Below are 27,004 nucleotides of genomic sequence, written 5' to 3' on the forward strand. Positions count from 1 at the left end.
GAATCCTGGAGCAAAACACAGCCTTACCCTCATTATTATGTCCCTTCTGAAGAAATGTGTAGTCCTGGTTCCTCTCCCAAAAAATCAGAATGAGGTCAAGATTGGGAAAAACAGCCATGAATGAATTAGAAAAGATACTTAAGAATAAGAATGTGTTGCTGGCTACCAAGTGCAAGACAATTCATACTATAGCATTTACCCTTATTGTGAACGTGTGTGAAAGCTGGGCAATGAAGAATGCTGACAGGGTAAAAGCTGATTCATTTGAAAGCTGAGTCATTTGAAAGGAGCCCCTGCCAGCAGGGGCTCGTGGGAATTGTAGTCCATGGACATCTGGAGGGCTGCAGTTTGATTACCCCTGCTCTAGACCAAATCAAGCCTGAACTCTCTCTAGAACAAGCTTCCTCAACCAGGGTTTCTTGAAACTCTAGGGTTTCTTGACAGCCATAGAAGGGTTTCCTGAATAGGTGGGGATTAATTAATTTGTACATGTTTTTAAAATCTGTTGAATATCTATCTGGTGATATGACCATATATAAGTCATGTCAACTTGCCCCCCCCCAAATGGCCCCTGATGGGTCTGGAGGGCGTGGGAAGGGGAGGGGCTCCAGGTGAGCATGTACACAGCTATGCTTCCCAACCATATTCTGCATGATTGCTCCACTTCTGGGGGTTCTCAAAGCCTGAAGACTGTTTCAGGGGTTTCTCAACGGTAATAAGTTGAGAAAGGCTGCCCTAGAAGCTCAAATGACTAAACTGAAGCTATTGTATTTTGATCACACTTTGAGAAAACGAGGCTCACTGGAAATGACAACGATGCTAGGAAAAGTAGAAGGCAGCAGGAGAAGAGGAAGACCCAACATAAGATGGATTGTCTTGATAAAGGAAGCCACAGCCCTTATAAATCGGAAGCAACTTGATTGCACTTAAGGTGTACCCATCTCAGAATACATAGTCACGACAGCATATCTCCTTCGTGTCAGTTATTCCAGCAACAAGGCACTTATCTTTAGGTTGAGAAGCACCTGTACGTGCAGGGAAACGATTTGCTCAGAGTTGCCCTTTGTCTGCCTTGTCAAACAACTCACAATATTGTAGCATTCTTCCCGCTGAGCGCCTCCCATGCTCAGCTGAGCCGTGCTTTTCATAGACTTCTTTCTCTCTCTCTTTTCCCCAACTGGAAGAATGCTACCAGCTAATTATCACAAAGGGATACTGGAGAGGAATTCTGCGGAACTTGGCAAGGCAAGGCAGAATGATGTTCTGGTAAACAAAAATCTGCAGGCTCTATTACAGTCCTGCACCTGCTTCTCTCCAGCTCAATTAAAAGATGATATGCTTCTTCGTTCCCAGCAGCTCATCCTTTACTGCCTCACTCGTGTACTTAATGGTCGTGAAAAGGGAGGTCCAGTTGTTTGCTGGGCATTAGTAGTCCGCAGTACAGATGCCAAGAGGTCATTTTACACATTGGCAGCTCTCCGTTCATGGTTAGCACTTATGTTACAAATGAAGAAGAAGAAGAGTTGGTTCTTATATGCCGCTTTTCTCTACCCAAAGGAGGCTCAAAGCGGCTTACATTCGCCTTCCCTTTCCTCTCCCCACAACAGACACCCTGTGAGGATGGTGAGGCTGAGAGAGCCCTGATATCACTGCTCGGTCAGAACAGCTTTATCAGTGCCGTAGCGAGCCCAAGGTCACCCAGCTGGTTGCATGTGGGGAAGTGCAGAATCGAACCTGGCTCGCCAGATTAGAAGTCCACACTCCTAACCACTAAGCTGGCAATGCTACAGATCTATATCCCTGAGATCCTGGAAGCTAAGCAGAGTTAGTCCTGGTTAGTACTTGGATGGGAGACCATTAAGGAAGTGCAGGGTTACCATGCAGAGACAAGCATTGGCAAGCCACTCTTGTTAGTCTCTTCCTTTGAAAACCCTATGAAGTCATCATAAATCCTTTGTGACTTGACCCGACTGGCCACCAACGCAAAACTATTAGGCCACTATTTCTTCTGTAATATCAAAAGTTGTGGGGTGAGGGTAGTAATGAGATGAGATCTCTCTCTCCCTCTCTCTCACAAAAGAGGTATACTGTACACTTCCATAAGGAGGAGTCATTTAGCTTAGGTGATATGCATTATGTATGGGGTATGCAGTTATATTGCTATTCAGGTGTTTAAGGAGACACATAATGGACTCTTTTAAGGAAATGTTGGATCATTTTGAGGATTTGCTGTAATTGTTTACTTTACCAGGAATAATCACAAGCCTAGACAGTAGTAACAAATGGGTTTCTTTGCACATTGCCACTCTTCTTTACAGATCAGCTAAGCAATAGCTTGATAAAAGCCTTCTAGCTGTCAGTTAATATTTATTGTTTTCATGGTATCATTTTTACACATGTCTGAGTCCTTTCATTCTCTCAGCCTCTCCCACTGCTGAATTGTAGCTTTAAACCGGTTTTGATATAAATCTTGTGAGATATTAACTGTTTCATAATGATTTTTTTCCTTCAGCTCACAAAATTAGAAGAATGGCCTAACTTAACCCTGTAAACCTTTTTAAACTGTCCAGTAAAACTTATTTCAGAGTGATGATGAAACCTGATAAAAGGCTTTCATGTAAACACATTTTTCTCAGAAGTGTGTTTGCTTGTTTTGTGTGTGTGTGTGTGTGTGTGTAAACTCTGCAAAATAAAGCAGAATGCAGTTCAGGCCAATCATTTAACAATATTTCAGTGTTAACCATGCTGAGTAATTTGGTCAGGATGCCCCCAATTTATCTCAGCCTCTGATTTATTTTTATGGAAGTGCTGAAACAGATATCAAAGTGACCTGAAAAAGACAAAAATAATTCTTGGTACAAGAAGGCTGGCTCTACCAATCCAGGGCTGATATCAGTTAATGCAGCATCCTTCTGTACAGCTCTTCCCTCTGACTCTTTGTGATGAGTGCCATATCAAACTTATTCCATGCTCTGACACTGAACACTATTGTACCTTCCTTAGTTCTGCTCCAAAGCATTGGCTGATACTGTTGGGAACACGGAAATGTTATCGATTAAAAAAAAAAATCTGCACTGCAGTTCCGGAGCACAAGATACTTTATGTAAAATTCAATACAACTGTGGCCATGAATAATCAAATGCAGCAGCCAAAATATAATAACTCAGAATGCCCTCTCATTAGCTCAGCCTTCTAAAGCTATCACAGAAAAGGAGGGTCTTGAAGTTCTTTCAAAAGGATCTAAAGAAGACGTGACTTCTGACGCCTGTGTGGAGGTCATCTCAGAGCCTTGGGAGATCGTTACACAGATGACAACCCCCCACTGAGACAGGCTAGGCCAGCTTTTTTCAACCGTTCTGACTGTGGAGAAGCCCCTGATAATTTTTCAGGCTTTGTGGAGCCCTGAAAGTGACATCCCCCCAGGAAATGACATCATCACCCACATTAACATGCAGGCTTGAGGAGGACTGGGGGGGAGGTCAGGAGGCAGTTTAAGGTGGGAATTGGCATGCAGGCTCCACCCCCTCCCAGGTGCAGAAACTACAAGAGAACTCAATCAGGGTTGGGAAGGGGGAGCAATGGAAGCAGCTGGTTTCCTAGCTTGTGGCCATGTCCACTGTGGTAGGTCAGTTACATCGGAATAGCAGGATTTCCAGTTATATTCCAACTCATGCTGTCCATTGCTGCAGCATTTAGTTCCTCCAGTCTACAAAGGAATAGTAGCCACTCTCCACCAGTAGCAAGGCCTATCCCTGGCCATTTCCATGTTGTGGGCATGTTGACCTAGGACTAGGGTTAAAATAGCAAGTGTTGGGAGCAACATGGAAAGGCTTTTTAAGACTCAGAGTTGTGTTAACGATTTCCTTTAGTTGTTTTTTTGTAATTACTGTTGTTGGTTGACAGAACTTCCAGAGCAGCGAGGCCATGTTTGAGGCTGTGGAACAGCAGGATGTGGATGCTGTCCAGATTCTCCTCTATCAATTCACGCCTGAGGAGCTGGATCTCAACACCCCCAACAGCGAGGGACTGACTGCGCTTGACGTCGCTATCCTGACAAATAATGTGCCTATTGCCAAGATCCTTTTAAAAGTTGGGGCGAAAGAGAGTCCGCATTGTAAGTATGCAAACCGCAGATGTTGAGTTTGACAGAGCAAGCCAGAAATGAGACATACTAGGCCGGTTCTATGGCTGTTTGCAGGGGTTGGGGCAGGCCTGTTGATTCCCCCACCAAGACCAGGAATCTCCTGCCCTAAGCTTCCATAGCTTGGCACCATTCCAAATTGTGATGGGGAGAACTCACCAGCATCACAAGCCTGACTATATGGATCAGTTCCCCTGGAGAAAATGGCTGCTTGGGGGCTGGGGGTCAACTATGGCATTATATCCCTGCTGAGGTGCCTTTCCTTCCCCAAACTCTGCCTTTCCCAGGTTCCGTCCCCAAATCTCCAGGAACTTCCAAAACTAGAGGCCATTCCGCACCAGGATCTATGTGGCAAATTGGTTGCGGGACAAAAAAGACCCATTTTAAATTGTGGAATTCGTCCTTATGCATACCTGGCTTTGTAGTGGAATCCAGTTGCGTTTCTATCGTTTCTCACAGGTTTCCGGTCTTGGCAAAAATCACTAGCCGGGAAGCGATATTGCCGAGCTTTGTCCCGCCCCTGGCCATCAGGCAGCCAATGGGTGGCCGTTATCATGATCCTCAAAAGCCCCTTTCCCTTTAAGGAAGGTTTAAAAAAAACACACACACACGTTGCAACGAATCTCCATTGATTCATTGCAACGGAGAGACCCATCTAGCTAGCAGGTGGTGTTTGAGCTGCCGTTTCATCATTGCCACGCTCCCCCCGAGTGAACCCCCCCCCCTGCACGGGCGCAATTTTCGGCCAAAAATACAGTGAAAAATAAAGGGAAAATAAACCAGCAAACGGGGCTATGTGTTGTTTCGTGCTTAGTGACTTAAAACAGCTCTGCAGCCAGGGAAGCCTTGCTGGGTAAACGAAGGCTCACTGATGTGTTGATCTCCGCTCACTCGGAGAAAAAAAATGGTGATAGCTTCGCCGGAAGATCAGAGGAGAGAACTAGGGGGAGGGACTTTGCAGAAACCGCAACAATGGTAACGCACAGAACTTTCCCGCTAGTGTTGCAGATTGGTTGCAAGAGTGTAGCGCTTTCCGGAGGGTGAATCCACTTTTTGGGATTTCCCTGAAAGCGCTACAACGAAGCGCTTTTTGCGGATCGGTTTCAGGACTGTTGCAGATTGTCAACGACGTTGTGCATAACAGCAAAACAGTAGCGATTTCAATTTGTAACCACTGTGCTATTTTGGACGAGTGCGGAATGGCCCTAGAGATTGATACTAGAGGAAGAGTGTCTCTCTCAAAAACTTTTATCATTAGCACCAACTATTTTCTCTTTGGCATGCAGTTTCATTTGATCTAAGTGACACTCCACTGAAAAAAGAGTAGTAGTAGTAGTAGTAGTAGTAGTAGTAGTAGTAGTAGTAGTAGTAGTAGTAGTAGTAGTAGTAGTAGTAGTAATTTAAAAACTTCTTTTATCTGACCCTTCCTCAGTAGCTTGGGGTGGGTAACAACATGAGTTAAAACAACAGACCATATAAAAATCAGAATATAAACATTAAAACATTTTTATGCATACATCAACCCCCATTTGAACTGGGCAGGAGGGATTCTGCATCTCTATTTCAGCAGTGAAGCCAGCATTTCTCAATGTTCTCTTTGGACCTCAGCCATAGACCTGGTGGAACAGCTCTGTCTTACACGCCCTGCAGAAGTCCTTATGGTCCTGCAGGCTCCTGGCCTCTTTCGGTGTTCCACCAGGCTGGGGCCAACAACGAACAGGGCCTGGCCCTGGTTGAGACCAATCTCGTCATTTTGGGGCTAGGGATCTTCAGCAAGTTTTGGTCAAATGACTTCAACACTCTTTTAGGGGCTTAGTGGAAGAGGTGATCCCATAGGTACACCAGTCCCTAACTTTGAACCTGATCCAGCAGCCAACCTGGAGCCATTTACAACTAATGTCAAATTGTGACCTCAGTATTTTACAAATGTGGAGCCAGTGTCATGTAGTGGATACAGTATGGAGCTAAGACTTGAGAGACCTGGATTCAAATTCCTACACTGCCGCTTATTGGGAGCTCTCAAGCCTATTATACTCTCCTAACATACCTCATACCTAACATACCTAACAGGACCCTTGCACTGGCAAGGCCACCCTGTATTGAGTCTGCCATGAAAATGCTGGAGGGCGACACCCCAAGAGTCAGAGATGATTCGGTACTTGCACAGGGGATACCTTTACCTTTTTAACATACCTCACAGGGTTGTTATGAGGATAAAACAAGAAAGCCCATATACATCTGTCTGAGCTTCCTGGAGGAAAAGTGGGATAACAATGATAGATAGCTGCTTTGCAACAATTAGACAATAAGTCTTTTGTGCTCCTATGAAGCTTCTCTTGGACCCAATCAGCATCAAACATTCTGTTAGCACCCTATAAATATTAAGTGGCAGCATTAATTTGTTCGTTTGCTCCGAGACCACCATTCAGTGGGATGTGAAAGTGTGCCAAAGGATTTAAGAGGTTTTTCCTGCTTGTAGCACCAAAACAGCACAAGAAACCGAGAAACTGCCCAATAATTAAATGGATGACTCCATCTCAAATCCAGAGCCTTGGGACCATTTATTTTGCCTTGAAGAGTCCTAAAGGAAGCCCAAGAAAGACAGCGAGACTAGGAGACGGGAAACTGACAGCCAGCAGCAAATTGAACTCTTGTCTTCTGGTGTGTGTGCCGTGCTGTGTTGGCTGATCCCAAGGCCACCCCTCATTCAATATCAGCAGTAAAGCTAATACACTAAGAGCACTTAGAGTGGTTTATGAAACTCTCCTTTGTCTTCTTTCATGGGACTGTCTTTCTGCATTTGCTGTGTGTATATATATATATATTTATTTCCCCGTCTTTTGGCGAGGGGAGAGCAAGTGACTTGCCGAGTCCATTAATCACGTTTTAAGCCATGACACACATTCTGACGCCTTACCTATGGCTAAAAATACACTGATGGCTACGATTTTGCTTGAAACTGTCAATGCCTATATTTAGGCCTTTCCCAGCAAGCCCATAATGAGACTGTGTTTTCAGGGTTTCAGCTCTAACAGACTCTGCCATTAATTTAGAGTTAGTTAAATTAACAACATTTAGTACTGACCTGTCAATCTCCAAGCTCCAGGAAATTGCACCTTGAGGCTACTAATATTGCTGATTTTTCCCCCCCACTGGTCTGAGTGTGTATGTGAAGGTGCATACTTTTAAAAAACTTCTAGTCTTTCAAGCTTGGTGCACCTTTATTGATTTTCTGCATCCACAGAACTTACATTATCGTTTATCCTGGCCTCCTTTAACCTTCCCTGGGGAGGAGTATTTTTTTTTTCTTGCATAGCATAGCTGCTCAATGAAAACGGTTGTGTGCTATATATTTATTTGTTTATTCTGTCGTGGTTCGTAACTGGGTGGGGGGAACAAGGGTGACAGGATTCGGAGTCTGTGATTGACGGCTGAAGCAGCATTCATTAGGGATGACAAATCTACAGGAAACACAGTCTCGGGTGTTCTGAACAGCAGTTTAAGCAAAAAGCTAAGCTGATTTTTCATTGACCTCATCTGTAAATAAATGCAGTCAAGATGGGACACAAAAGCAGTCGTAAATTAGCATCCATTTCCCGTCATTAATACAAACATGCTTGTGAACTCAGAGGATATGAATTTATAAGGACCACTCTGTTAAAAACAGTGCCTACCAAATATATGATGAATGTATCCATAAGCAGATGTATCTGTATCTCCAGCTAGATGATGAATGTATCCATAAGCAGATGTATCTGTATCTCCAGCTAGAAAGGGGAACTATGTTTGTTTGTTCGTTCATTCGTTCCACTTTTAGGCTGCCACTTCCAGTCCAGCCGGCCTATGGCGGCTTACAAGTATATAAAAAAGGTAAAGGTATCCCCTGTGCAAGCACCGGGTCATAGTCTGACCCTTGGGGTGAAGCCCTCTAGCGTTTTCATGGCAGACTCAATAAGGGGTGGTTTGCCAGTGCCTTCCCCAGTCATTAGCAAGTAAGCTGGGTACTCATTTTACCGACCTCGGAAGGATGGAAGGCTGAGTCAACCTTGAGCCGGCTGCTGGGATTGAACTCCCAGCCTCATGGGCAAAGCTTTCAGACTGCATGTCTGCTGCCTTACCACTCTGCGCCACAAGAGGCTCTTACAAGTATATAAATACAATTAAAAAAAAACAAGAAAACGTCATTATAACCTTTATAAAACCCTCCTACCCTTCTTACCCACCCCACCCAACCCTGATCTCGATATAAACCCCCAAACCATGCCAACAACAGCTGCCATATGCGTTCAGGAAGGTGTAACAGGGCACTTTTCACCAGGGAGCTTAGGGCACAAATTTTTCTCCCTTCTTCCATTATATCCTCAGAACGCCACTTCTGATGCTACTATTAGAACTGTACTCCACACTCCAGGTGGGGTGTGTTCTCAGAACAACCAAGATCCGTTCCTCTGGAGAAAATGGCTGCTTTGGCTGGTGGAATCTGTTGCATCATACCCTGCTAGAGTCCCTCCCCTTCCCAAACTATACCTTCCACAGGCTCCACCCCCCAACTCTAGTTGCAGTGCAGTCCTAGGCAGCATTGTTCCAATCTAGTTCCAGTGCCTTAGAGTAATTCTACATAGAATTGCAGTTAAACTAAGGGCCACTCAAAATGGGACACGGGGTTCCCTGACCTGACTTGGAGACACGCATGACATTGGGTAACTAAAACTTCCAGGCCTACTTTAGCTTAGGAGCATAGCATGGGGAGACAGGATGTGTCAGCCTACCTTCCTGTGCTTGAGACAAATTAAATCCCAACATGCTTGGTGTCCAGAAGTCAGGTCAGGGGACTCCCAATCTGGTTTGTGATTCACATATTGCCTGGTTTGTCCCAGAACGAAAAAGAGTAAGTGGCCCAAGATCAACCAGTGAGGCTTCTCCCACAGGCCAAAGAGCCTACATCGAGGACCACTGCTGTTGATGGAAAGGGTGCAAGGAAAAGGTTGAAGTTCCTTCTCCAGGTATGCTGCAGCCACCATCCAAATTGGCACTGCACAGATGGGAACTGAGGAGAACTAGCAAGTCATGGGTAACGGTTGCATAGGACACAGGATAGGGACCTCAGACCAAGTTTGTGTACTTAGTAATGTGTGTGAAAGACTAATTCAGATAAAAAAAATATGAACTCAGATATAACCAAGCTGAACCCCCCCCCCCCCCCCGAAAAATACCTTATTGGTATTTCTCAGATATAACTGGGTCTTCCAAATATAGTTGGGATGCTGAAGAATCACTGAAATATTCGGGATCCCTGAAGTATTCGGGATTAAAGAGACATGTTTTTGTTTGTTTATTACTATTTCTCTACCGTACTCCCCTGAGACTCAGGGCAGTTTACATAAAACGTAGGAATATTAAAGTGTAAATTCATAGTATAACATCAGAACAGCGATAACAATGGATACCAGGACTGAAGACAACAAGAATTACAACATGTCATAATAACAGCATTTACGACATTAACTTCTAACCCTGATCCTGTAGCTCTTCGATTTGAATTCAGATTGTGGGGACGGGTTTTGGGGGGGGCAGCAGATGCTGTTGGATTGGTCAGCCTCAACCAAATGCCTGGTGGAGGAGTTCCCTTTTGCTGGCCCTATGGAACTATGGGAGTTCAGGCAGGGCCCTGCTCTCTTCAGGGAGCTCATTCTGCCAGGTGGGGGCCAGGCCAGAGAGAGCTCTCACCCTAGTTGATATCCAATGTGCTTCTTTGGGGCCAGGGACCACCAGCCAAATTGGATGTTGCAGAACGTAGGGCTCTTGGGGGGGGTATAGGCAGAGAGGCAGTCTCTCAGGGACTAGCATTTGCACCCTCCCAGGACTGTCCCCCCCCCACATGTGTTTGTATCCTGGGGCTTGATATTGCCTTGCTGAGCAGCTCTAAATATGCTTCTGTCGGTTTCAAGGATTTTTTTAAATTAAATTTATTCCTTGCTGGAGTTGGTTTGTGTAGGGTTTGCAGTTATTTGGGGTTCTTGCATTTTTCATAGGTTAAGATTATTGGGGTTTATCTAGATTCATATTCTTGGGTTTTCATTGGATGCTGGTATTAGCTTGCAAAGGCCATCATGTGGGAGAGTTTTTAATATTTTTCATGGGGGGTTTTCCCTCCACAGAAAACAGTGGTGGACAGCTGGGGCCCACACAGAATTGGATGCCTCAGTCCAATTGACTTGAAATTTGGGGGTTCTTTAAAGGACAGGTACTAGCAACTCCTCCGTAATTTTGGTACCTATAACTTTAAAAATATCTTTAAAGCCCCTTTGAAGGTTGCCTCTTAGGGAACAATGGAGTTTAAAAATATCAGAAACTCAATTCTTCTGAATCTGAATCTAATACCAGTATTTGGAACTTAGGAAATGGGAATACAGATATTTTTTTCTGCTCCAATATATCCAGATCTTTAAAATACTGATTGTTTACTCCCTCTTCCCTCTGCCCCCACTGCATTAGTACTCTCCTGATGAGGTTAAATGTGGGTGTGTTTCCCTAGGAGATTGTAAGCCACTTTGAGACTCTTTTGGGCAGTGAAAAGTGGGGTATAAAAATTAGCTCTTCTTCATCTTCATTGTCTTCATCTTCTTCTAAGTGTCCAAAGTTCAAAATGCTAACTTTAAATTCTTCCTTGAGCACCCCTGCCACCTGAGCCTAGGTGTGTGTCAACACATGAATGGGCCTTCTCAATTGTAGTGCCCAAATCCTGGAATTCCTTTCCCAGACGGATTTGTCCGTCTCTCTCTGTTGGTGTCTTTGGTCAGTGGATGAAGATTCTTTAAAGGTGCAAGACACTCACCCCCAAAGAGAACTTTTGGTGGCCAACCATATATTGAGGGAAGCTTTGGAGAGGCATTCCCACAAGCTGAAATGAAAACTGAATGTTTGTTTCTTTAGTTATTAAGACATTTGTATGTTGCTTTTACACCCAAGGACTCCTGCCCCTGGTCACAGCTATCCCTGTACACAGGAAGGAGCCTGAGATCAATTCCGCACAAGGAATTTGCCCCTGTACAGCCTTTCACTGCTCATGGGTTGTCCACACTTCCTGATTCTCTGCTGCCCTGTTGAGAGGCAAAAAGCTGTGACAAGATGGTGGGATAACATAGGCAGGGTCTCCCGTTAGGAAATGTGCAAATGCATGGTTGCAGTATTGTTTGCAAGCAGGAGGCGGCACGCGTTTTACCTTTCTGTACAAAATCAGTCAGAAACAGAGCTGAGATACTGTGCAGCTGGCAAGATGGCCATACAGGCTGCATATAGGAAGGTATTTTGGTACCTATGAGTATGATTGCTTCACTACATGCTAGGCTAAGGGCAGCCCAATTGTAAAAGTAAGCCAAGCACTTGCTAAGAATAGCCAGTGAGGCCCCATGTGATCTTATAACTTAGGTAAGACCTGAACAACCAACATAATGATAATCTTGCAACCACATATTTTGGCCAGCAAGCTGTCCCACAAACATTTCCAAGTAAGTAGGAGTGGTTTAAGGATTTGCAGGGCCCATAGCACCAGAGCCAGTTTAAGCCCATAGCATATGCTACATGGGTAAACTGGCCCTGCAAGTAGGTAAAGAGAACAGGTGGATCACTTCTGGTGGGTCACTGCATGGGGTCCAGGGGTGAACCAGTGTAGTACAGCAGTGAGACTGTTAGACAAGCGAGTTCCCATGTAACATACAGCCCTGAAGTGTCCTTGGGTGACTTTGGACCTCCCTCTCTTTCTCTCTGAGACTCCTGTACTTCATAGGGTTGTTGTGATGATAAAATAGAGGAAGGAAAAATCAGGTATGGTCCCCTGAGGAACTTGGAGATTTTGTTTGTGCATACATCTTGGCAGGTCATGGGTTTGTTACTGATGCCCTCTTCCCCAGATTACTTAGCAATGTCATAAAAGATGTTGGGTTGTATCTCTTGAATGGCATCTGCTCAGCTCTGCCAAAAGGTTTCTGGCCAGAGGTGGCCAAGATAATGACTTCTTTCTTCAAAGCTGAACAAACGCAGGATATTTTGCTGTGCAGACCGTTGGCACTGACACTGTTCCCTTCTCCTGCCAGTTGTCAATATGGAAAGCAGGTCGATCCACTTGAGCAACTTAGTAGAAGAAGCCCAGCAGCGAGTGAGCGAGTTGTCTGCACAAGTGATGAGCGAAGGGCTCGGTACAGACAGTGCGGAGAAAGAGAAGCAGCGGAAAGCCTGGGAGTGGAGATACCGGCTCTACAAGCGCATGAAGGCAGGCTATGAACACTCCAGTAAGAACAACTGAGATGGAAGCAATGCACCCACAGGGTAGATTCCACATAGATGTCCACTGACAATTTGCACCACAGCAATTCTCCAGTTATTCCTCATTAGTGTTTCTCTTGAGTAGTTAGCCTAGTTTTACTGCTTCAGAAACTGGTCCAGACAGAATATTTATATTTATATTTATATTTATATTTATATTTATATTTATATTTATATTTATATTTATATTTATATTTATATTTATATTTATATTTATATTTATATTTATATTTATATTTATATTTATATACCTCTCAGTGCGGTTTACAGGAAACAGGAAAAGATACAGATAACAGTAATAATATTAGAACAATAATATGCATCCTATTTAAAACTCAGCGGGTGGTGGGGCTCCAGGATGTTTATCCCATTGTCCACTCATAGAGGTAACACAAGTGCATTTATTAAACTCTATCCTTTTCAGTTAGTAGATGCATTTTTAAGTCCAGGACTGCTTTTCCAGCAAAATGTGATTTTTTAAAATATGATACATCAGTGGCCAGATTCAGAAATCATGACAATCCTCTGTGATGGGCACCACTGTGGCTTGTTTGTCTCCCTCCTTCCTTCACATGGAGAGCTCGGTTGAGAAACCTTCAGACCTTTAATTTAACCTAACAGGCACCTGGTCAACCAGCAGCATTCAGACATCACAGCAAGTTGATCAAATACGCCCCAAACCAGGAGGAGGGTGGGAGGGAGCATGTGAAAATGTGGGGACAAATAGTCCCTCATAGACAAGCAGACGTTTGCTGTGACACCTGAATGCAGCCAAGAGGCTGTTCTTTAGCTGCTTGCAGAGATGGTTTGATGCAAATATTACATCCAGACTTGAGTATAAATCAAGTTCCCTTGAGATTGTGTTTCTAGTACAAGTTTATCAGCTGATAAAACAAACTTTAGTAATATTTATTTATTGTTGGATTTATAACCCGCCCCTTCAGACTTGCCATCTCAAGGCTGTTGTCCCATATAATTCTTCCAGCCTCTTCCCTTACCTTTCTTTCAATACAATTTGTGAAATTTCAAAATCAGTACGAGCTACTCATTATTGACATACATGGGCTTTTACTACTGAAGCTGTGTGTTTATTAGTTCACAAAGATTCAGTTGGTTTAATCATTAAATTAATCAAACAAATCCTTTGCTGATTAAGTGCTGAGGGCCAAATTTAATTGGTAAGGCTTTGACTTAAGGGCATGTGTTTATTTCTCACTGGCAATTCTGATTCTGGAATATTACTATACCAGGAAAATTAAACGTGTCCTTTCCTAGAATGAATAGTAATCTGTCCTTATTCAATTGCAATAATGGTTCTTTCAATATACCCAGAAAGCATCAAAGCCAAAGTTATAGCAAATCACAGTTGTAATTAATCTATTCTTTCATTCATTGCTTTGTCTTTTATAAGTCAAAAATGCCAAGGATCTCTCTTCTCTTTGACTGAATGCCAAAACTATTTAAAATTTAGTGTCTTAGAGATATACATCTTAGAGATATAGTATCTTAGAGATATACATTAGGATCCTAAACACAATTACTCTCAAATCCCTTGAAGTCAAGGAGCTTAGCAGGGTCCAACTCTGCTTAAGATTGCGCCGTTCAAGGGATTACTAATCATTCTCATGAAAAATTAATAATATAATGTGCTACTGTTTCTTTCGGAGTAAAATTTGTTGCAAACTTTATGTTACAAATATATATATAAATGTTTGAAATTCAAAGTGACAAATATGCTTGCTCTTTTATTAATGGCTTGAATCAAAAACTGAAGTAAAAAAATTAACTCTTTGGTTTCTTTTCTGCCCCCTTCTTGACCTTTAAGAATGTAGACATGTTATTTTATTGGCTCATATTGAGGAAGTGTTTAACTGGAGTGGGGGGGGGAGGTATCCAAAAAGGATGAAGGCCACCAGTGAAACAAATGGTGTCCATCAGATCTCATTAGCATGGACTGTTCATTAGTGTTCAAAAGGTCAGCGCAAACATCTTCAGAACAAAGCTCACTACAGTTTTGACTTTCTTTGAAGGCTCTGAGGACTGTTTGAAAGGTATTTGTTCCACATGAAACATGATGTTTTCTCTTTGCTCCCAGGAGCCCCCGAGGCACCGACCAACGTCTGCCTCATGGTAACAAGCAGCACATCACTCACTGTCACCTTCCAAGAACCTCATAGCATCAACTCAGCGGTGGTGACCAAATACAAAGGTACTAGACTCAGATCTATTGTCTGATTGTTCAGTAATAGTCTGCTTAAACTTGTTCCTATGTAATATGAAGTCTGCAAATGTCTTCAGATATGATCTGGTCCCCTCATTCTTTGCAAATTATTCTACAAATGAATTTTTAATCCATTTAGAGTATTTCCATCCTGATCCTCTGTGCTCTTATAAACTGTTCAAGATAGCTTACAATATATAACATGGAAACTGCACTATAATAAATTATCCCAGATAAAACTGGAACAATAACAAGCATCAGATCAAAACAGAATAAGATCCTATATATTTTACAAGTAGTATTTTTTTTAAAAAGCACGACCCAAAACAATAGTAATATAATGGAGTAACTAAAACCAACTGCAGGAGGTATAAAAGATTAAAGGGCACCTAAAGGTTAAGTATCTGGTAGATCTTCATGAGGAGAGAATTCCAGAGCATATGTGCCAGTATGGAAAGGGCCCTATCTGGTACCGATTCTGCACTGTGGCAGCCGCTTCCTGTGTCCACACCAGGGACCTTTTTGAGTGACACACCAGACCAATCCCAGATTACTGCTTCTATCTGGAGGCAGCCTGGGCAGAACGGTTCGATCGCCCAGGGGGTGTTTAGTTTCACAAAGGTAGGGTTACATGACAATGTAATCCCAGCTTCCTGAAAATAATTTTTAAAATGCCCCAGTCAGCTCTGTGCTGCCGTGAAGCTCCGAAGAGCCAACTGGGGCATTTTGTGTCCCTGCTGGGATACTGTAGGCAGGGGAGGAGCTAGGCCCAGAAGGCCCAACTTTCTCCCAACCACATAGGCCTCAATGGTGCCCAGGGCAGAAAAGGGAATGCAGAGACATCCATATTCCTGTGCCCCAGTGCAACGGATGCTCTAAAGCATGCTAGGTCTGAGACATTGCCAGGCTGCTGTTGATGTCGTGCGGCAGTGGGAATTAGCTCCACTGCCATAGGAGTGCCGGCCTGGTCTTTCCACTGCATGCGGAATTAGTATAAGGGACTCACCCTCTGCTTTCAGATGTGGGAACACCCAGAGTGGTACCTCATCGGAAAGCTAGTGTGGTATAATGACTAAGAGTGATAGAATCTAATCTGGAGAACCAAGTTTGATTCCCCTCTTACATGAAGCCAGCTGGGTGACCATGTCAGTCACAGTTCTCTCAGAGTTTTCTCAGCCCCACCTACCTCACAGATTGTCTGTTGTGGGAGAGGCAGGGAATGAAAACCTGCTTTAAGTCTCCTTTGGGTAGAGAAAAGTGGAGTATAAAACCGAACTCCTATTTTTCTTCTTTATGATGATGATGATGATAATCAAGTGCATAGATGTATAAGGTTGATGGTATCTTCCAAGTTCCATGGTCTCAGGCTTTGGATGATTCTGTAAGTCTAAAATGAATTTGAACTGTGCATAAAACCAAACTGGCAGCCAGGAAAGAGTTTATACAACTGATAAAATATGGTCTCTGGCTGCCCCATTTTGAACATACTTAAGCTAACAGTCCCTATGGCACCTTCATGTAGAGCACGTTGCAATAGTCCATCTGGAATATAATTGGAGCGTGTAAACTGTGGCCAAAGCATGCCTCACAAAGTATGACTGCAGCTGGTGAATCAGCCAGTACTGATTAAAGGGTCTAAGTGCTGTCATGGAGATCTGCATTTCCATCTGCAGTTGCCATGAACCAAAAGGCACTCCCAAGTACCATCTCCTTAAGGGAGAGTACAAGCAGACCCTGAATTGGTCTGGTTGTCTACCAACAGCAGTTTGGTTTCATCTGGAGAGAGCTTTGGCTTATTAGCTTCTTCCCAGCCCCTTTACTACCTTCAGGGACACATCTGCCAGTATCTCCATAACTGAGCCAAACATGACTATGTCTCTAGAAGGTGCACAGTTTTATCCTTCTTGCCGTATCTGTGTAACTGCTTCATCTCTTGCTCCTGTCTCTTGGCTTCTTCCATTCCTGCTTGAAGAAGAAGAATTCTTTGATGGAATCTTCGACCTCCCCCCCCCCCTTTCTAGCACCGCTCTGCTTTAGCTTTGTGGCCTTTTTGTTCCAGTATTCTGTGTCCTCTTTTAGGTGCATGCGCAGACACAAACACACTCACACACAAAAATCTCTCCTTCCTTGTTCCCCCTAGATTTGTTGCTTCTGCCAAGCTAGAAGATTTTTCAAAATCTCACTTCATTTCTCTTTCGTTGCAGATTCCCTACACGCTGCAAAGGCTTTGTAAAGTCAGCTCCTATAAGTTCACCTATGAGGTTTTGGTACTCTCAGGCAGTTTCTGCACATCAGTAAAAATAGTGTTACGCCAGCTGAATGGCAAAGTGCTAAATTTTATCGTGCTTCCCAGCCTCTCCTCTCCTTTTCTGCTGTCTTGCCTTTGTCTGCCGCCTTTTCATGCATCTCACTCTCCATATCTGCTGCTGGAATTGGTGAAAGAGAGCAATGCACCTTATATACGTCGTGCTTCCACCTGTCAATTAATCCAGGCAACCAATCCCCTTTCTCCAAATTTTAAAGGTCATGCGGTGCCCGCTAATTTTTAAAAAAATCATACTTCTCCATTGAAATGCCTATGCATAGAATCATAGATGTGTAGTGCTTTTTGAATGCTACCCCTTACTACCCCTTATGGGATCATGAGTCCTTTGATACTTTAAAAAATTAATCTCATTCCTGATTTTTGCCGCGGGGGGGGGGGGGGGGAGACTCACACTTTAAAATGGAGGATGTAGCGAGTTGGTTACTGCCCAGACACTGAATGTTGGCGATGTCATATGGAGGGGCAAACATTACACTACATTTAATGAGTGTCGAGATGCTCCTAAGGATTTTATACATATTCTGGGTTATGGTTGCAAACTCTGTCTAGGAAAATTCCTGGAGTTTTGGGGCAGAGCCTTGAAAATGAGCTCAGCAAGCTGTAATGCCTGAGACTCTACTGTCAAAAGCTGCCTTTAAAAAAGACCAAGACCAAATTGCCACCCACCTCACCTCTGCATGGGGTTACCAACCTCAGTGTGGAGCCTGGAGTTTCCCAAAATTACAGTTCATCTCCGTGAAGAGATCAATTCCACTGGAAGAACTGTAGCTTTGGAGGGCAAGCTTTATGGTATACCATAGAGTCTAGGAGGAACAAAAGTCCTAGAGTGACATCGTGCCCCTGCTATGCTCCCCCACTGTGCAAACTCCTCTCTTTTCACACACCACTCCCAAATCTTCATGGATCCCCGAAGATGGAGTTGGCAGCCTTTCTCAGATGGAGCTACAGAGAGCAGGGCTTATGAGGATATTAACTGATGAATTGGACAGTACTAGTATGATTCTGTCTCAACATTTTGTACTTATAAAAGTCTGATTCACTTCTACAAAAAGGGATGGAAGATGGAAGGAGATGGGGCAGGGAAATGATCTTAATCACCAAAACACAAAAGGAAGTATCACTGAGACCCAACTTGGTGTAGTGGTTAGGAGTGTGGGGAGCCGGGTTTGATTCCCACATGCAACCAGCTGGGTGACCTTGGGCTCGCCACAGCATTGATAAAGCTGTTCTGACCGAGCAGTAATATCAGGGTTCTCTCAGCCTCACCCACCTCACAGGGTGTCTGTTGTGGGGAGAGGAAAGGGGATGGTAAGCCGCTTTGAGACTCTTGGTAGAGAAAAGTGGCTTCTTCTTCTGATTGGGCTTTGCTTCTAAGTTTGCATGCTTAGAATTGCTGCCTGTGTAAATTGCAAGGTACAGAATACCGTATGATAACTGTGTTTTTAGTTCCCTTCATTTCTATGCCTGTATTTTTCAGGAATAAAGCAATGCTAAAAAGGCAATTGGTGCTCTATCTGGCTATCCCACTTTTATCCTACCTTCTTCCACACCCACACCCACCCCTGCAGAGTTCAGGGGAGCTGAAAGAGAGTAATCACCTAGTGAGCTGCTTGGCTTATTAGGTATTAAAACTTGGGTCTCCCACAGCCTTTTTCTGCTCTATACAAAACAGCTTGCTGGAGTAATATGGGAATTCAAAGAGAATTCTGGAAATTTCCCTAAGAGTAAGACCAAAGTACAGAACTAACAACAGGCATACGCCTCCGTCCAGATCATTCCTTGTATTTTCATACAGTTTGTTTCAATTCATTAATAAGCTTTACCTTGTGTGTACATTTAAAGGACAGGAACAAAGGGCATGTTCCACTGAAGGGTTATGCAATAAAGAGTGAATGGGTCTTTCTCTAGAAGTAGTTTGCACTGGAGAACAAATGGGATATAGGAAAGTTCTAGTCAGTCATTTTTCCGCTGAAACTTCCCTCCCCTAGGTACTTAATTAGGGATGTGCACTGAAGAAACATTCAGTACAGTACAGTACAGAAATATTCAGTACAGTAAAAATTTGGCAGGAATTGATTTGGGTATACCCAAATCACCTAAACCCCTGTATTGGTACAGGGGTTCAGGTGATTCAAATACAGCCAAATTGATTCTGGCTACAAGGCATTAAAAGGGACCTAGATGTCCATTTAAATGCATGGAAGCCTGCCAAACACTTGATTGCACTGAGAGAAGTCTTTTGGCAGGATCAGCTGTTTGTTGGACTGTGGGGAGGCAGTTTAAACGACCCACCCCCCAGCTGATCTGTGGAGAGGCTTCTCTCCCTGGATGACCTTGGGCTTTGTGCGGGAATGATTCAAACCTCCCCCCCCTATACAGCCTGATAGCCAGGGCTCTTCTCTTCCCCCCACCCTTCCCAGGCACTGGCCCCCAGCCAACCCCTACATGAGATGAGCCAGAAACTGGCACCCAGTTTGACAAGATGATGCAGATGGTAGCAAGTGGGCCAAGTCCCACACAAAGTGAGAAAGACAGCAATGTCCAGTCCAGCCGAGCCTCATACAAGGCAGGGTGGATAGAAGAACCCAGTTGAGCTTCATGAAAGGTGAGGCAGATGGCTGTGCTCAGCCATGTCCCACCATATGGTGAGGACCGTAATTTTCCTTGTTAGAAGGGGCTGAGGGCAGGGAAAGGTAGACTAGTGAAGGTGGTGAGATAAAGGGAGGTTAGTTAGTGGATGGGAGAGAGATAGAAAAGTGGAATTGAAGGGAAAGTGGAAGTAGAAGAGGAAGAAATAAAATTTACTTTGCAAGGCCTTGTGGGTTCCAACTTGTATTTCCCATATGTCCCTCAGGTCCGCAGCCCAAGCCTGCAGTGTGATTTAACCTTTATTTTCAAGGCTTAATCTTTGACTCCCACTTTGATTACCTTATTTAAGCATAACTACTGCATCCTGTTTTTCACATAGAAAGACACGGCTTTTAAACATGGCCTTGGTAATCTAGGGTATTCTCAAGGGAATGTGGCGTTCCAAGCTGAAAATAATGTGAGAATATTAACTGGCCTTGCATCAGAACTGTGAATAGCAATTAAGCATTTAACATGGGATTGTTTGCTATGCTGTAGAGTTTGAAAAAGCACTAGATGAACCGCAAATCCCATTTGGATCACACTTGGCTTCTATTAGTCACTTAAGTGCTTTTCAGAAATCCCAGCTTGCATTACAGAGAAAGTGGGAAGTATTCTTTAAAAAAGAGAAAAGCTGCACATGTGTCAAACTGAGAACAGTGCCCCGTGATGTGTACCAACCAAACAAGAGTCTTTGGGCATAATCCAACTAGTTATTGGGGTACAAAGGTGCCATCTAATCATTTCCCATCCAATTGGGGTCAAAGGGAGCGAATGCAGAAAAATTGAGCTGTTTCCATTGCGTCCCCTGCCTCATCCCGAGGTATCTGGGCCAAATCTGCATGCCTATTCCCACCTTAAACCTCCTGGCTACCTCCCCCATAGTCCTCCTCAAGCCTGCCTGTTAACGCAGGTGGTGATGTCACTTCTGGTGACATGTGACTTCCAGGGGCATGGCAGGGAGGCCTGGCCTGATGACATCATTTCCAGGGTGCCTCAAAACCTAAAAATTATTTCAGGGGCTCCTCCAGTGTCAAAAGCTTGAAAACAGCTGGGCTACACTGACAGATCCAATAAGTAGTTTTGAGTGGCATACCTGGATATCAGTGAGGACAATCATATGTGGAGCCTTTTCTGCCTTGCAACCTCCTGTGTGGATTATGCTGCACAAGGACAGCACCAAATCGCTTTGAGGTGGGCCATTTGCTTGTGCCTGTATTCATAAGGCATATTATCATGCAAGCATAACATTGGGTGACTGCTTGAGTTGGTGGTGAACCAGAAATCTTGCTGCTGTACTGTAGTCCAAAAACAAAAAAAATGGGATGTGTTGTTCCTTAGGAGAAAAAACTATGTACGTATGTCTTCTGGCTTGGCTACCTGCCAATGAGAGAAAACTCTGAGCCTCAGCCATGCTGGCATAGCCACAGGAGCCTCTCAACCCACCTTGTTCCAAGGCCACTTTAGCTTTCTACTCCATCCTTAGGAAAGGACAGGTAGTGAATTAGGTGCTATAGACTGCTGAGCAGAAACTCTGGTAGGCAATCCCACCTATGATTGTTGGAAGGCAGAGTATGGTGGGAAGAGAACATAGTCTTTAGAACAGATTATGGGCTGCTATCTTTCCCATCTCTTTCCCAAAATGATTGTTCCTTCTTTTATGCACACGCAAGATGTTCCCCTACAGGTTTCTCAGTTTTGTGATTCTTGATGTCTGATTTGTGCCCATTTATCATTTGGTTTAGGGTTTGAACTGTTTTCCCCATTCAGAAAAATGAAGTGCATTGCTCACATTTAATGGCATGTGCAAGATTAGAAGGTGATGTTCTTATCTCACTACACGTGCTAATGCCATTCTGGTCTCACTTCTGTTTGTAAATTTTATTAACTTCTGTGCTAATCTGCTCATATTCACAGATCTTACCAATTACCTATCTTAACTCTATTTATTGCTCAGTTACTATCTTGACTCTAATTAGTCCTGCCCAACCATCTATCTTATTCATTTATTTATTCACCACTCCGCACGGTGATACCTCTCTGTGTAATGGTTAGTGAATTCTGTTTCAGTGTATTTGAAGAAGTGCATACACATGAAAGCTTATGCCTAGAATAAAACTTTGATTTTCTTAAAAGTGCCACTAGATACACATATTGTTCTGAGGCTCCAAACCAACATGGCGACCCTCCGGAAAATAAGTTAAAGCACAAATAAGGGTTCCCTGAGTTATTGTCCCTTTACATTTTCAGTCTTCCTTTTTCATTCCAGTTTGATTAGTTACTTCCTGCCCAAATACCTTGTAATGTCAGCATTCACAAATCAGTGTTAAATTTCCAATCTTGTTCCTGAAGTCCTATGGTGTAAAGCATCTGTCTTGTACTTTTACTGTGTCTCCAAATAAGTGTGTGTCACACAAAAGCTTACACTTTGAAGAAAACTTTGTTGGTCTTAAAGGTACCTCTTTGTTCTGCTGCTTCAGCTACCCTCTTGAATCTATTTTGTACTTCATCATTCTTGAAAGCCTGTGCTGCCCTACTGGGCCACACCTACTCGGCCAGGTTGCTGTTTCGATGCAGGGATGCTCAAGCCAGAAACCGGAGTCTAGTCTGGGGGTTCAAGAGCCAGAGAGACAGTTCACACTGTAGGCAGGGTAGAAAGCAAGGTCAATCTGCGCTGGGGTCAGGAGCCAGAGAAACAGTCAAAGTCAAACTGTGGTCAGAAGCTGGGGACATAGTCAGGAGCCAAACCGTAGATCTAGAGCCAGGAGTGTAGTCAGGAACTGAAAGCCAAGGGTCTGGAGCTGGGAACATAGTCAGGCTAAAATCAGGAACCAGGAGTCAGTCAAGCAGAGCTTCACCAAAGCGAACCAGGAGTTGTCTGCAAAGACTGGCATTGCACTCAGAAAGGACCTTTCCTCAAGGCCCTTATGAAATACAGCCAAGCCGGGTGGGGCAACTCTCAGCCAGAGGGCTTGCAATTGGTCCTAGTCCTCATCAGAAGAAGGAGGTGCAGCTGAGCCCCATCAACCCTGTCAGCGAGCTGCCAGGTGTGCCCATCTCCTGACAGCTGTCAGAGTAGATCGCCTCCTCTGGTACTGCCATGTAGGACTTACTGGGTTCTTCACTTGGGACTGGTGGTGCTGTTCCTCCAGTGAGTCTTCAGGGCTGGAATATGTGGGCACATCAGGCTGGGCAGTGGTCTGACTGGGACCAGGTTGCTTGTCCTCTGGGGTACTGGGCTAGTCCCGATCCCCAACCTGATCTTCACTGGTCAGATCTCCAGGAAGTGCCTGGAGAGTGTTGGGCCCAGGCAATGGGATCAGCTGCAACCTCTGGAGTGGCTCTCCAGTGGCTCAGCCAGAGGTGCAGCAGAGGGCATAAGAAAGCAACTGTTTTTTTTTCCCTTTTCTGTTATGGGTATCTCATCATTTTGGGTAGCTCTATAACAAAAGGCTGTATTTGAATTCACCTCCTTCCCACCTAAAAAACAAAAATGGATAATTAACCAGCAAATAAGGACTGCCAGAACTAAAGAACAGGATTGGTTGATTTATTAGCTCAAAAACAAAGTAATAAAAGGAAAATTGTATGGAGAAGAAGTATTGTTATTGAAGGAGATTCATATAAGATGGACAAGTAGGATCCCACCCATGGGGGTTGGATATTTATTAAGCATGCAGTGTAGCCCTCTCGCACCTCTGTGTAGAAAAGGGCAGCAGAGCAGCACAAAGAAGATCATTGTGTGGAACTAAATGGGATGGTGTACAGTTAGAAATAACCATGTTGGACTCACTCTCTAAGTTCTGAATTAATGTGACTCACTCACTCACTCACTCACTCACTCACTCACTCACTCACTCACTCATATTTCTAGGCCGTGCCTCTTGAAAAAGGCATTGGGGCAGATCACAACAAAAAACCTTAAAATCTTATAATTTCTATTTAAAACACTTCAATCACCCTGACATATAAACGATCACCTGGGCCAGATATTAAATCAATAAAATTAAAGAATTGGCCCCGTTATAAATGGCTGGCAAGTGGCTCAGACGGAGCCTGGGTGGAGGGACAAGCAAGGTGGCCCTTTCAGATGCTAAGAGTGCAACTTTGGGCCTCCACCAAAGTCCTGGTAGAAAAGTGCCACTTTGCAGGGCCTTTAGAACTCTGGAAGTTCTGTAAAGGCCTGGGTCTCTTATGGCAACTCATTCCACCAGGCTAGAGCCAGGGCCGAAAAGCCCCTGGTTCTGGTCAAGGCCAGGCATGCTTCTCTGGGGCCAGGGACAACCAACATGTCGATATTCACAGAGCAAAGAGCTCCTTGGGGGACATATGGGGAGAGAATGTGGCTCAGGCACTCAGGACCCAGACAGCGTAAGGCCTTAAAGGTAAAAACCAACACCTTACATCTTCAAAATCCAGATAAATTTCCTAGCAAAAGCTTCCCCCCTCAGTTGGCTTCTTCGGGCTAATCAGAGGCATTGCTATGTGTTACCTTGGGCCTGGGTTTTGTTTGTTTATTTGTTTTTATGGGATGGTGGGGTGGGGGGGGTTAAGCTTTCTGAATACATAAATAGATACATAAAGCCAAAACCTTCTACTTGATGCTTCCTGACCGCCATAGCCTAAAGTGAAATTGCCACTGAAATTTTCCCTGAAGCGAAATGAACAAATTTGGGGGGGGTTCTTTCATTTTCTGAAGAAATTCAAAGATGTTTCTGTTGCACCACTGAGACATCTCGGGAAGAGGGGGTTCTGCATGTCCCGTGGCTCCTGCTACATCTCACAAAGCAAAATTCAAAGCCAACAGTAAGTTTGTTCCTCGGGAGAAACATCTGAGGAATGCAGACGGAAGCCAAAAGTGTTTGGATAGGATTATATATTATTTTATTTTTCTTCTCTCCAGTTCTTTGATGGCCCAGGCCTGTAAGGGCTAGGCCATACAATCTGGTTGATTAGGTTGTTTGGCGCTGAGACCCTGGAGAGCCGCTGTCTCTCAGGTAAAGACTGCTGGACTGATCTGAATCAATGTGAAACTGCTCCTTTACGCCACTATGTAACAGTCAGTCACATTGGAAGGCTGAGATCTGTGTTTATGTTTGCTTTCGTTTCCCTCAGCTCATCCTTTAGTCTCTGAGGCTCCATTCATCACCTCAAAGCTGGTGCTTTTGTTGGAGGGGGAAAAATTCACAGCTTAAGAGGCCCCATGCTGAGGAGAGAATTTCTTTGATCCCCAAGTACCACCTAGCAGTGTTTTAGCAAGAATTTAAGGATTTAGTGAGAGAAGAGGGGGGGGGCGAATAATCCTAAGCATAAGTGCCAAATGGACCGTAGCAATAGAGGTTTTTGGGTTTTGTTTTGTTGCAAAATTTAAAAAGTATTCTGAAAGACGTTGGGGTCATCATCTTTTGGGGTCGTCATCTCCAACCTGCTGATTATGTGAAGATGGTGGGACATGTCAGAATGCACTGGGCCCATTCTCCTTAGAAGAAGAGTCTGTATTTATGCTGATTATTTATTTACTTCATTTATGGCAATATGTTGATGACACCCAGCTCCATATTTCTCTATGAAATCTCTTGATGTATACTGCCTGAATGCAGTGATCAAATGGCTAAGAATGAACAAACTGAAACTTTAATCTTGACAAAACAGAGGTAATGCTGGTTGGGAAACTTGATATCTTAAGGAACAAAGTTTGAGTCCAGTGGGAGCTTTAAGACCACAAGGTTTGATTCAAGGTTCAAGCTGTCATGTGCATGCACACAAAAGCTTGTATCTTGAATCAAACATGGTCTTAAAGGTGCCACTGGACTTCCAACTTTGATTTGCCTGGAAGATGCCCCCCCCCCCCCCAGCCAGTCTGGCCAACTGGATCTATACCATGAACTAGATGGCTATAATGCTTTCTGGATTCCAGAATGCTGCCATTTGGTTTCTTGAATAGTTAAGTAGAGTACCCATGCTATTCCCATTCTGCAGTCACTCCATCAGCTTCACATCAGTTCCCAAGTTCAATTCAAGGTGTTGGCTTGTTGTTGTTAGGTGCAAAGTCATGTCTGACCCATCGCGACCCCATGGATAATGATCCTCCAGGCCTTCCTGACCTCTACCATTCCCAAGAGTCCATTTAGGTTTGCACCGACTGCTTCAAGGACTCCATCCAGCCACCTCATTCTCTGTCGTCCCCTTCTTCTTTTGCCCTCAATCGCTCCCAGTATTAGGCTCTTCTCCAGGGAGTCCTTCCTTCTCATGAGGTGGCCAAAGTATTTGAGTTTCATCTTCCGGAAAGGTGTCGGCTATCACATGCAAAACCAGGCATGGCCTTGGACTTGCATATCTGTAGGACTGCCTCCTCAGAAATGGATTCTCAGTTGTGACTCCCACCTTGTGGAATGGCCTGCTTGAAGAAATCTGGAAGGCTCCCACTCTGTTGGCATTCTACAAAGTATATAAAATAGAATTGTTTAGGAGGGCATTTCCATTATGATGGCATATTTTAAGGAGGCACTTTTATAAAGGGAATGGGATTGTGGCCTATAGCTGCTTGCTGTTATGTATTAACCTGCTCTCACTGCATTGTTTTCTAATTATGCATTACCATTTTCTACATTGCTCTGAGAGACCCAGATCATAGACAGTAGCAGATGATCAGATATAAGGAGAAAGCAAAGTCATGATTTGGCTGAAAATAAGGACTACACTAAAAGTGCCAAGAGTTACTATAAGTTCACACTGCTGCTTATGTATAAGTTGCTTAACTGGGCAACTGCAGCAACTCATGCTATTCTTTCCATCCAGATTACAGAAATCATCATTAAGTACTCACCCAAAGCAGCTCTGCTGCCCTGGAGAGGAGTGTCAGATGAAAACTCACAACTGCAAAATGTGCGGTGCTCTCCTCTAGATGGAGCTGCCCTTTGCACACTCTGGAGGAAGCTCCAGCAAAGGCCACTTGGCTTTCTTCCATCCTGAATTGTCCTAGTAGTGGTTGCTCCCAAACCTGAGGGGTTTTATCTATCTATCTATCTATCTATCTATCTATCTATCTATCTATCTATCTATCTATCTATCTATCTATCTATCTATCTATCTATCTATCTATCTATCTATCTATACCACCCATTTCTTTGCAGCTCTGCATTACACATGCAGAGAGCTAGGCCAGTATAGTAGGCAGCGTGTTAGACTAGGACTGGTGAGACCTAATTTTAAATCCCCGTCAGACCATGAAAGGGACCTTAGGAAAGTGACTGTCTCTCAACCTAATTTACCTCACAAGGTTGTTGTGAAGAGCAATGCAGAGAAGCAGAGCAACCTGGAAGAAGGGCAGGATGGTTGTAGTCCGTCTGTCTCACAAAGGCTCAAG

The 27,004-nt window shown here is 44.0% G+C and overlaps 1 protein-coding gene across 4 annotated transcripts in view; it reads left to right on the forward strand.

Annotated features, from left to right (window-relative positions):
- ANKFN1 (ankyrin repeat and fibronectin type III domain containing 1) overlaps window positions 1-27,004 on the forward strand; it is a 247,727-nt gene that overhangs the window by 104,825 nt on the left and 115,898 nt on the right. For all 4 annotated transcript variants that reach the window (XM_077328704.1, XM_077328707.1, XM_077328705.1 and 1 more), the window contains 3 exons: window positions 3,904-4,114; window positions 12,235-12,429; window positions 14,559-14,672. In XM_077328704.1, the coding sequence (XP_077184819.1) occupies window positions 3,904-4,114; window positions 12,235-12,429; window positions 14,559-14,672 (520 nt within the window). The remainder of the gene's footprint in view (window positions 1-3,903; window positions 4,115-12,234; window positions 12,430-14,558; window positions 14,673-27,004) is intronic.

Source organism: Paroedura picta, chromosome 3, assembly GCF_049243985.1.
Source record: "Paroedura picta isolate Pp20150507F chromosome 3, Ppicta_v3.0, whole genome shotgun sequence".
NCBI lineage: Eukaryota > Metazoa > Chordata > Lepidosauria > Squamata > Gekkonidae > Paroedura > Paroedura picta.